The sequence below is a fragment of the Acanthisitta chloris genome, unplaced genomic scaffold (assembly GCF_000695815.1).
Source record: "Acanthisitta chloris isolate BGI_N310 unplaced genomic scaffold, ASM69581v1 scaffold13380, whole genome shotgun sequence".
Lineage (NCBI taxonomy): Eukaryota > Metazoa > Chordata > Aves > Passeriformes > Acanthisittidae > Acanthisitta > Acanthisitta chloris.
The window spans coordinates 21,377-33,749 of NW_008651160.1; the positions used below are offsets into that span (position 1 = coordinate 21,377).

At 38.9% G+C, this 12,373-nt stretch overlaps 1 protein-coding gene across 1 annotated transcript in view; it reads left to right on the forward strand.

Moving 5' to 3' along the window:
* Positions 1-10,759, forward strand: part of CHAT (choline O-acetyltransferase) — a 29,577-nt gene extending 18,818 nt beyond the window's left edge. Inside the window, exons 11-14 of the mRNA XM_009072009.1 lie at positions 1,038-1,179; positions 4,318-4,380; positions 8,408-8,545; positions 10,206-10,759. Coding sequence (XP_009070257.1) covers positions 1,038-1,179; positions 4,318-4,380; positions 8,408-8,545; positions 10,206-10,475 — 613 coding nt within the window. The 3' untranslated portion in view covers positions 10,476-10,759. The remainder of the gene's footprint in view (positions 1-1,037; positions 1,180-4,317; positions 4,381-8,407; positions 8,546-10,205) is intronic.
* The last annotated feature ends 1,614 nt before the right edge of the window (positions 10,760-12,373 follow it).

Consider the following 12,373-nt stretch of genomic DNA (forward strand, 5'->3'; position numbering starts at 1 on the left):
GGTGAAAAACACTCAGAGCAGAATACTACAGCAGCATATCAGATCAGAGTTCCTACACAGGATAGTAACTACTGCTGCTTCCTTCTTCACAGGCATCCCAAGATTTGATAATATCCTCTAATTTCCATGGTATTATCAATGTTAAAAGCTGCTTTCTACATTGCCAGAACAGCTCATGCTCCAGGCTAGAGATCAGTTGCATTGTTTCCTGAAGAACAGTGTATTACACAAATAGTTCCTTATCATGTCAAATTAAATCCCAAAGTGGTCTTTACCTAGAGAAAACCAGAGATACCTAACACATTTCAAGCACTCCATTAACATCTGTTAGACATCCATTTGTGTATTCCATTCATCAAACTGCAACAATGACCTGGTCAAAGATTTTCATCTGGATCCCAGCCGTGATATAAATCCCATGTATGCAACAAAAGCCTTAGAGGGCAGTTGTGTTCTGAGACCTCCTGCTTCAACTGAAAGCCACCATAAGTCTCCCAAAGCAAGGAATAGTAGCTACATACCTGGACCTAAATTAAACAAGAGTCTTCACACTCTGTTCTAATTGCTCTGTGGGTTTTCATTCCAGCTCACAAATAGCACCCTTTTCCCCTTTTAGTTTTCTACTTTTCATTCAGACATCGAGTGCATTTTCTCTCATTTTAAATAAAACATATTTCAAGCCCATAAGTAAGTGATTAATTACACAATTATTTTATGATACAGTACAAATAAAACATTCCTTGAGATCTTTCAGTAAATTTTAGTTTTACTAGCCTTATTTTTACACAGCAAGTCATTTTTTACTGGCAGCGCATAACTAAAACACAGACAGCTGTATGCAGCTCCTCATATTAGAAAGGAGTGAGCATCCATCTTTTTTAAGTTTCTTATAGAATTCTATCAACATTAAGATGAATACTGTGCAAAAAAATAAAAGCGTGGCTGTAACAATAAAATACACCGAGCCTATATTTCTCTTAGTCTTTATGACTCCTTGAAAATAATTATTCTTTGTTATTCTTACTTCATTCTCTCAGATGCCACAGGAGACTTGTCCCAACCTATGAAAGTGCTTCCCTACGCCGGTTTGATGAGGGCCGAGTCGACAATATTAGGTCTGCTACCTCGGAAGCATTTGCTTTTGTAAAAGCAATGACTGATGACAAGACAGCTGTATCGGTATGCTGGTCTGGCTCCCTCTGTCTTCTTTGCCAAAACACTAAGCAAATAATGCATCAGTCTCTCACTTTTTCACTGAGAACGTAATGGCATAGGGCAGGGTAGCAAGCCTTACAGGATTTTGGTTTTTTGCAAGCCAACCATGAATCTAAATGTAAATACTTCCTTATTTTTATTTAGGCATCCAAAAGATTCAAATATGCCTAAACGTGACATTATAAGAAACAGAACATCTCATTTTAGATTTAGTACTGTCTTAAGAATGTTCCATAACCAATCACCACATTCAGCTTCCTAGAGAGATCTGGGCTGAGCATGCAAAGTTCAGAATCATTGTACTGCCACACCAGGGGAATTGCCTGGCAGGTCCCCTGCAGTAGTTAGCTCTGCTGCAGACTGCAATGTGTGAAGTGATGTCATTCCCATGCTTTGATTTCTGGATAAGGTGGATATGTTCTGCCTGGTCTTTTTTGTTTTAAAGGCATGTTTCTACCAAATAGAGTTGGTTTTATGGGATCCTCAAGGGAGCTGAACCTTAAGTATGAAAAACTTCATCAAGCTAATCAAACAGCTCTCCAAACTGTTCTGATATCATCCTGCAAAAAGAAAAATTAAAACTGCCTTTCTTTGAGACACCACCATCTGTTTGCCAGAAGCATGAGTTCTGTACACAGTAGATTGGGATTCAAAGAGACACAGCTGAGAGTATAGCTGCACAAACAGCATTGTGCACTGTCCCCCACACCATCCCTGGAGAGCCTCCCTCAATGTCTCTCCGTGTGCCACTTCCACCCACTACACTTCAGTGCTGTAAAGGGTATTTCCAGGTAGCTGTTTAGATGCAAAATGCTGCCACAATATAGATTATTTTTCACAGTAAGCCCACTCCAGTGGTAACAACCCACATGACTGTTCTTTAGAATTTAGCATGACATTGCTAGAAGCATTGCTGGGCTGTAGATTAAGTGCAAATTAATGAAATACTATAAACCAAGCTCTAAATGTCCCAGAGGATGAAGAAAATTTGCCCAGAGAAGTGCTCTGTTCATCCAGTGCTTCTTCAATCTCCTTAAGGTTGTAATGCCCAGAACTTACCTCTGGATGAACAAAACTCTAATATTTCCATGGTAAAATGATAACTCAAAAACACCTGAAGTAATTCCAGATGCAGATTGGGTAATTCACAGCAGATTATGACCATGCTATTACACATGATAGTGACTACATACAGTAGTGACTACCATACCGTAGACAAGAAGAGGCTATTGTTATTTGCTATCAGTGTCCTGTCTGACAGGATGTTCTTAATCATCTTTCTTTAGAAGTTATGGTCATCTGTGCACACCTTCCTCTCCACACTCAGCACTCAGCAAATCCCCAGCCCAAAGAAATATTGCAGCAGAATTACTGTACTCCTAGGAGGAACCAGCCTGCTCCGAGCATGGTGTTTCAACAGATCCTTCTTGTACCTTCCAACAATCTCTTCCTTTCTTCCTTATTCCAACACTTACTAACTTCTGCAGCTCTTCCAAGGCTTCAGCATTTCTCACCATTTTACCACCCAAATTGGAGATTGTGCTCACCTTTCATGGCACCCTAAACTGCACTGTTTCACACAAGCAAGTAGAAGAATGCCATGCGTGTCTAGATTGAGCTCAGTCTCAGCTCCTAAATCTTTATCCTGCATGCCTTGGAAGCACCCAGTGGGGACAATAAGGACAATTTGCCCTTGAAAACCTGCAATCATAATGCTGATCCACTGATAGTTTTCATGGCTTCTTATCCACCAAGAGATACAAAAGACATTCATACTGGTTTGTGGTTGTTCTTTCCAACAGACATTTAGAAATCTTTGTTTTGATGTGAACATCTTTCAGTTCAAAACTATATATTATTATCACAGAATCGTTAGAAACAAAATTAATTGAATACAACACTATTCCAAGGTGATTTCTTTAGACCTACAAATTACGTCTGGATGTGAAGGGGATAATTCTACTTTTTGGACAAAGAGCTGCATCACTTGGTTTAACTAGCCCTGAGCTCCCCAAAATATTGTTTGTTAACAGCCATTAATTCAAATCAAATTAAAAACCATTTCCCTTCTGATGCTAATAAAAATTATCCTCCAGCAATAGCTTGAACAGTCACCAAAGATTGATTGAGTCAGATTGATTTTTTAGCAGGAGAAATATCTCATGCATTTGACACTTACTGTAAAAGCAGCAGCTCCTGACACTACAGAGATTGCTTGAATAGCTATAAATTAATCAGATTTAAAGACTGCATTTGGTAATTTAATCTGTACAAGGGAACTAAGGACTAGCTCTAGCCCTATGAAAAAATACCAGACTCTGTACTCTGAAGGTCACTGATGGTGACCTTGAGTTGCTTCTAAAATGAATTCTTTGTTCAAAAGATCATTCATTGTCCATAGAAGCTGAAGGTCCCTGTTCATCTGGAAACCTAGTCACTTCTGGCTGTTTCAGGGTCTCCCAAAGTTGCAGTGTTGGGCTTGATGTACAACAGGGCAGCACTTCTTAGGATCATTCCGTTAATATAAAAGGCTGCTATTTGACAGGAATCAAAATTTACTGGCTTGTTATCTGAAATGTGAGGCATCTGTGGATTGTAGAGCAGCCTTGGAAAATTCTAGATGCCCTTTCACACATGCAAGTAATTTTTTTGACTGGCTAGTAAAATATCAGTAATGGCTTTCATCAATATGACTGTCATTGTCTAGGTAAGCCATCCTGGAGAAGATACACTGCCTGCCTGTTTTGAAAACACTGACTTACACTAGGCACATATTTTCCCTACTTCAAACAGAATGATTCAAGTAGCAATAATCTACACCCCCAAAATCCATGGAAGGAATCCACAAAAGGAACTGCAAGTCTTTCCTTGCCTTCAAACAAACCACCCCCAATAAACCTGTTCAGCCCTTGCATAACCAGGCACCGTTGCTGATCAGGACACCGATCCCTATGCCTCTCCATTTATAACACATACTTACACCTGAATCAGGAGCAAAGGACATTTGAGAGTGCTTGCTGTTTGGCTGTTGGTTAGTTGATGGAAGATGTTATTTTTTTGAGAGTTTATTCAATACTACATATATTTTGATTTCCTTCACAGGATTCTGAGAAGATGCAGAGATTGAAGGATGCAATTGCAGCTCAGACTAATTACACTATTCTGGTGAGTAAAACACTACCTGTATGAATGAGTCCTAGCTGTCTTTTTCAAGAAAAGTGTGATGATACAATCATTAACAATTTAAGCACTAGAAAAATGTAGATATCTCTAAATAGGAAAGTATATCACATTTATGAGCATTTCTAATGGCCCAAATAGCCCTATTCAGTTAACCTCACCTTAAAAAATACTTCCTCAAAAGCAAGACCACAGAATTCTGCATTAGACATAAGTGGAAAGACCATGACTCTTGGGCATTATCTCTCTTACGTAGCACTGTCATGGAACATGACACTCTGTATCCAACTTATTCACAGGGAATGTGCCTCTGTGAAACATTTATGATTTATGTCTGTGTCATAATTAGGAGTCCCAGCCACAAATTAGGATTGCATTTAGCTTGGTATTGTACAAATTAACAATTCAAAAACAGCCTTCATCTTAAAGAGCTTGCAATCAAAACTCAATGAGGGGATTTTTTAAAAATAAATATTGAAGGGTTTGCAAAAGCAAACAGTAGCCAGGTGAAATAAGTCTTTATGCTCTGTGCTCTGCGATTGGCCTGAAATGTTAGCCACAAAGAGAGCCAAGGAAAGTGGCAATGGGGTATTGTAATGGAGTATGGCAAGTGGACAGCAGAAAGCCTTATCAGGGATGAGGCATACACAAGACTTAATGCAACTGAACTGTTGTGTAATATGTGTGAGAAATAAAACTCCAACTGCAAAATCCAGGTCCCCCAAATTTACAGGTATTTAGACCCATAAGATATACCATTACAGCTAAGCTCAAGGCTGCTGTAACACATCAGGAAATTTTTTTTTTGCCCCCTAAAACTAACCATTTATGTATCTTCTTCTATTTCTCTTCACTGGAGGAGAGAGGTCCCTATCTGGGACTTGATCCTCAGATGGACTGGTATTCTGGAAAGTGCATTCTGGTATTCCAAAGTGCCTTTTTTAATAAAGGTCATTAACAATGAGGGAATGTTTATAGTAAGTTCTCTTTTAAAGACCTGAGTGCAGTGTCTAATAAAAGGAAGAGAGGCACTCCAGTGAAGAAATCATTTCAATATCAAATACAACTCATTTTTTGTTGATTGAAAATGAGAAAATTCAGCCTGGGTAATGCTCTACATCCCACTGTGCTAAGACAAAGCACAGACTTGTTCTACAAGCAACTTAGTCATACCACTCATGAAATTAATTAATATTAATCACCAGCTATGATAAGTGAATTTGCTACCTACAGTTTTGCCTCATACCATTGCCTAATAAACCAACATTGTTGATTACTGTTCAGATATTCATAACATCCAAGAAATCATTCACTTTCAGAGGTGATTGCAAAGGAAAACTCAGAGCACTGAGGAGGTGAAGTGTTGCTTTCAGGTAGGATCTGTTCCTAAAACTCTGAAACAAGAAAAGGGAAGAAAAACCATTCTGTGTTTCAAGCCTTGTGCTGGGAACCCACATCTTACAAGCTGAGACTCCATGTCATCTGTAAAGCGAAGAGAAATCTTACTTAGGGGCAGCTGTCTCACCTGAACTATCTCAGGGTAACCTCACAATGAGCACAACATGCTGTAGGTCTATTAGGTCACAACCAATAGAATTTTTGTACAACATCTCTTTAAAAAAAGAGGAAAAGAAAATCCATAAAATCTCCCCTCCGAGTCATTTCAGTTCCAGAAACTGTTACAAAATTCAGCCTCCAGTGTAGTCCCATAGGAAAATACTAAAACTGACACTGGAAAAATAATTTATCCTTAAATTTAAAAAGCTCTCCGGGTATTTCTACTCACCACGCTCCCCCTTCTTTCTCAGAATAGCAGAATGTAATTGTTGTGCCTTTAAACCCTGGGTAAGACTTAGCTGGTCTGACTAAATTGTGTGTAACAGACTGAAATGTAATCAGTCTTAAGAAAAACAAAAAATCTACTTCATAAAACAAAAAGCAATGTAATGATTTTATTTCCCCTCGTTAAGGCTTACTAGTAGCATTGCTATCTTAAATGTGGAGCTCTAAAATTCAATTTGGCACAGTTTTTTCCTATGCGTTGACTCACAGTTTATTTCGTTAGCCTGTCTCGGCCTCTCTTCAGACATGACATTGATCTATGTTGCAAAAATGTCATTGCTAACAGCCTTATAAATCTTGTGTGATAGCAAAATATTTCCTTTGATTATCAAGTCTGTTTCCCTGTATGGGAAAAAGAACATGCACACAGCCCTGATGTGTGCTACCTTTTTGCAAGCATCCTTGCTCTGTCTGGACTGATGAACAAATAGTCCCTTTACCTACCCTTACCTGGGTGCTAGTCCTTAATAAGCCAAACAAAACTATGCACTCCTGACCCCTTGCATCAGGCATTTATCAGTGGTGAAAATTATTCTCCTCGTAAGAGGAACAGCAAATTTGTGCTTTATTTTAAATTTATTTATTCATCCTTAAGAGGAAAACCTACGTTGTGTGCTTTTTGAAATCCTGCCTTCCTCACAGACTGCTCATTTCCCTTGTTACAAGGGGCCTGTGCCTCAGGGATATCAGTTCTGCTCTCAGTGTAGTAAAATGTCCCTGGTTCAGCATTCCCATCCTACATGACTTCAGCCTGGAACAGGGATGAGCTACAGCTCAGTCCACAAAATCAGTGCTCTCACCAGCGAGACCAAACCTAGACTGAAGGATTTTAAATGCACATATTCTCTGAGGCAATTCCTGCCTGGTTGGAACAAATTTTGATTTGGTTTCCTAAGGAAACAAAACTCTGTAACTATCCTGTCTGCTTGCCTCCCCCTGCTGACTTTTGATCCCATTAGCCATCTTCAGTCACATTTGCTAGCAGGGCAAAGATCTTCAAGCCAATAAATCCCTTAAGTCTACAGCATTAGGTAGCTGGACAGGGCAGAGACCCAAGCATAGCAAGCTGATGGCAGAAAGACTTATTACAGGCTCGGCAGCAGTTCTTGTGAGCCTGTCAGCAGGCCACCAGTGTGCCCCTGCTCTAATGTTCAGTCATCACAAGTGCTGCCCATCGTCTTGCCTGCGATTGCGAGACGGGCAAGGAAATTAGGGACATTGAGGAGCAGGGTCTGGGGGCAAATGTGGCTGATTCTGCACTGGAGAGTGTGGTGAGCACAGACACGGGCAAGTAGGATGGCAAGTAGGCTGCTGGAGGCCTCCTGCTTGTCAAGCACTTTATTTTCCTTTGTTAAACCCTATTTAATTTGATTCTATGCTGTCCTACACTTACTGTTTACAACTGCCTCATTGGAGTGAGTGCTAAAGTAATGGCTGCACCCAAGATAATGCTGCTCTGCAATGAAGCCAACACAGGGAGTGGTGGGAGGAGCTGGATATTTTGGCAGTGATTTAAATGGAGAGGACATCTGTGTCCCTAACCCCAGACTTCTCAAGCAGTTGTGTGTGCTAGCAGATCCATGACAGATCACTGGCAAATCTGTTATTCTGTGAGCACTGTTAAACCTGCTGCAGACATCTACTAGATCTTTGGAAGTAAATTCTATGGAATGACATTTGCCTTACATGCCAGAGTGAGACACAGGCAGCAAGGCAGTGAAAGATTAATTTGTTCCAATTTGGAGGTGTTTTGGAGCCTCCTATAATATAGGAAATTGAAATATAATTATATTAAAATATAGTTCAAATGATGCACAGAAAATTCCAAAACATACTTAGAGATTTCTAATGTCCCATGTGCTCCCCTCAGCATTTTTGAAAGCCTAGCCCATGATATTCAGCTCTGAGAGACAATGAACACCCAGATAACATCAGCACACAGTACATCTCAAGACTGTCTCCTTCCTAATTTTTACAGCTTCGGAGCCCCATATGAATTTCTAGTTACTGATCATCAGCAAAGTACATACCCAGAGTCATGTCTGAACATTACAGGCATTACATCACTCAAACCAAGTTCATCAGCTCTGACCAGAAAACTAGGCAGTAACAGTTGGGAAAATGTCTCCAAAGTCAGTTAAATGCTGGTGTCTTATCACATTGTACACAGGCTATTACTGGAATGGCAATAGACAATCACCTGCTAGGGCTTAGAGAGGTGGCACGGGAACACTTCAAGGAACTTCCAGAGATCTTTACAGATGAGACATATTTGACAAGCAATCGATTCATCCTCTCGACCAGCCAGGTGAGTTCCTCTGTTCATTGGTCCTGCTAAGCAAAGGCTAATTCATTTGTGTTCTGCCAGACTTTGTAGCTCACAGTGAGAACAATGTAAAAACAGAAAAACAAACACCAAGAAATCTGCAAATTACTCCAGATTTTTAATCCAATTTTGATTCATCAGCACAGTAAATCAGCAACATCAGCACACTAAATACTGACTTCACTTGCAACATCTCAAAGCCCTTCCCAGAAATTCTGAAATGCACACAAACTCAGTAAAATTCATGTGAGGGCTCAGAGCATCCTCAATTTCCAAGCTACATATCCTCCCACTCCCTTTCTTCTCCTCCTTCCCCTAGGGTGACAGCTCTAGTGGGAAGGCTTTACTCCAGTGACAGTACAGCCACAAGTCAGACAGGCTGCCAGTCTGCAAAACAAAAAGCCAAGAACCATGAGGAAATTTTAATCTTAAATGTAGCTGTGTTTGAAATCTTTGAGAGCCTTCAGTTATTCGCTGTAAGACTGCAACCCATGCAGGCATACAACTTAGATTTACAGACATTTAGGCACATATAGACATTTATGCATTTACAGTTATTTGCATGTACAAAGATACTCTAAGAGTCAACACTTCCTACATTTAATGTTCTTGATAAGGAGCATCTTTATGGCATACAGCCTAAAAAATTAAATGTTTCATTGCATGTAGTAGCAGTCGTAATGAAAGAAGAAATCTATGTAGGAATTCATTAGCTGAAACACAAACCCAACGGCACAGATTGGAACTAGGCAATGAAAGAGACTTATAATATCATGCTAAGCATAAAACCTTAACAAGTAATTTGATCATGTCGTAATGTTTGTAGGTTTTCAGACATGAGTGAAAGTAACAAACATACCTCTACATAAATTCTCCAAGAAACTATCCATGAGCAAAGAATAGCTTCTGAATAGCTTTATGGCCTTCGGCTGTTGCACAGCAAATTTATCTGACAATTCTATGGCTCTATTAGCAGGACTAATGGCTTGTTCTACACCATTAAAAAGCCAAATGTCATTTGTGAAGGCCCATGTACACAAAGTTTGAAACATAAAGATTTCTAACACATCTCTTGTTTTCTGCAAAAGAAAGTGTTTCACTTCTGTATTACGCCACGATTGAATTTGGGTGTAGTAGAAATACAGCATCTAGATGCTTTAAAATGTTTTGATACAGCATCACAATTATAAACTATTATTAGAAATGGACACTACTAATTTCTATAATTTAATGCAGTCTTCACGTTACAAATTTAACAAAACCTTAAGATAACCTTAAGAAATTAAAAACCTTAGAGAAGTTTTATGTATCAAAATTATGTAAAATTCATATCAGTAACAAAGCTTACAGCTTTTAAACATCTATGTAAATTGAGCAAAAATATATGTTATATTCTCCACTTCAAATGATACCAGTTTTTAAAATGTAGCAAACAAACAGAGCAACCAAATTCTACACTGAGATCACCTTTTACTTTCCATGTAAATCAGCTCCAGGTCTGGATTTCTGAAGGTAGTGATACTCCACAAGGAGGGATTCACTCATTACCAGCATTTGTTTATCTTTTTCCTCGTTCCTAACCAGCTGATTCCAGGTGCCCTGATTAATCAGAGATCACTCCTTCCCTTCTTCCTGCAACCAGGTTCCAACTACTATGGAAATGTTCTGCTGCTATGGGCCCGTGGTGCCTAATGGATATGGGGCATGTTATAACCCTCAGCCAGAGCATATATTATTCTGCATCTCAAGTTTTAAAGACTGTAAAGAAACCTCCTCTGGCATGTTTTCAAAAGCTGTGGAAGAAAGTCTCCTAGCAATGAGAGATCTGTGCAACAAATGCAATTCTACTACAGCAAAGCCACTTGCTAAACAAGATGCAGCCACAAAGCTGCAGAGTGACCACCAACGCTAAGAAGCTGTGGGAATTATTCTCCTGGATCCACCTTATTAATAAACATGACATAGTTGTTCAAAGGCAAGATAGTGCTAGTAATATAATAGCATAGAACCAAAGTGTCATTAGATTCTCATTGTTGCCAACATTTACAACTCTATGTACTAAATCTACCATTTCTCACTTAAGGCTTTGCAAAACCTGTTTGGTCTCACTGGCTGAAATGAAGGAGGAAGTAATACAAGTTTCTGCTATACTACCACTGCTAACAATAATTAACTTATGCCATTTTATCACCTAAAAAATGGAGTAAGTTCATATATGGCGTAAATTAAATACTAAGGCACACCAATTAATATCCCCTGCAAGTAGTTCTAAAATATTCACATCTATTCCTGCAAGATTTACATGTAAAGAAAAAAATTTCCCCTATTGGGAATTTTGAGAGTAACACTGTAAATACTAGGCTGATGCCATTATATCTTGAACATTTGCATGAAGAGTATTTAATACCACCAGTCTACTTATACATAAGAAAACAAGCTTATTTTTAGGAGTGGCCACTGTGTATTTCCACAAACAGAGCTTAGGAAGATTACACTAGTGTACAGCTTATTTTTTGGAGTGGCCACTGTGTATTTCCACAGACAGAGCTTAGGAAGATTACACTAGTGTTTGCATGTTCCCCCCAATTCAAAAATGCTGCAGAAATAATTTGCTTTATCCTGGTTTCCACTGGCCTCAAGCACAGTCCCATTCTGAAAGCAGCATATTGGAGACAAGATCCATCACAGAGAACTGGGAGAATTTTGTCTGTAATGAATTGACTTAATTATTTGTTTCTATGAGTGAGCAAAATCTAGTCTAACAGAGTGGCAAAGCACAAAGCATAAGTACTATTCAACTATCCTACTTAAGACCTTTTCTGTTTGCATGGGAATGAATTTAGTCACTGTGACTAGCAGGAGAGTGTATGCAACCACAAAATAATCAAAGAGCAATAACTAGAATGAAGAGGCAAATTTGCAATATAAGGAAGTCTTCAAGTTAGAGCTATATATATCAGTTTAAGAGTACTGGTATTCATATCAGCTTTGCATCATCCCATTTGAGAGGGATTTATATTTTATATTTTTAATAGCAGTTGTAGGGTATCATATTCTGCAATATACAGTAAATTTGATCAGGAAAATAATATAGCATCTGGTAATTCCCCTATTCTGTATTATCCTGAGGGTTTTCTCATTATCTCTTTCATTGCCTACAAATCCTTCCAAGGAGTGATACTTTCAGTTGCTTTCTCTCAAGCTGAAATATGTTGCCTTGCTTAAAGGTGTTCAGTTATCATTGTTAGAATACAACTTACTAAAGATACCTACTTACTAATTCCAGCATGGATCCCTTGCTAAGCAAGCTGGAGCACACTCAGAGGCTTGGCCAGGGATTGCTTACTTGCCTGTGGAGAGGTGGAGATGTATTTTCTTCCTTTGCAGGCTGAACAATCATATGCTTAAGCACTCTCAAGCCTAAAAGTAGGAGAACAGATTAATTACAATAAACTAGAGATGCAGATATGTTTCTGGTTAAGAACTCCAGGTAAAATTGGAGTTGCAGGCATGCAATTAAGCAGTCTGCTGGATAAAGGATATCCACAACCCCAGATGTCAAAGCACAGTGGACCTGATAATCAACTGGAGCAAGTCAGCTATGTTGGAGTAAATCAGCTGTAATGATGTACAGACACTAAGAGCTGGGGTTTTTCAAAGTTATTATGTTTTGCTTAAAATATATATTTTTCATTACTCCGTGAGCTTTGGTTCAAGTCAAAGATGAAATCTATTTTTAGATTACATAAATAATATTATGACATAAAAGCTGCCCCAAAGTTCTCATAGAATGGTTTAAGTTGGAAGGGA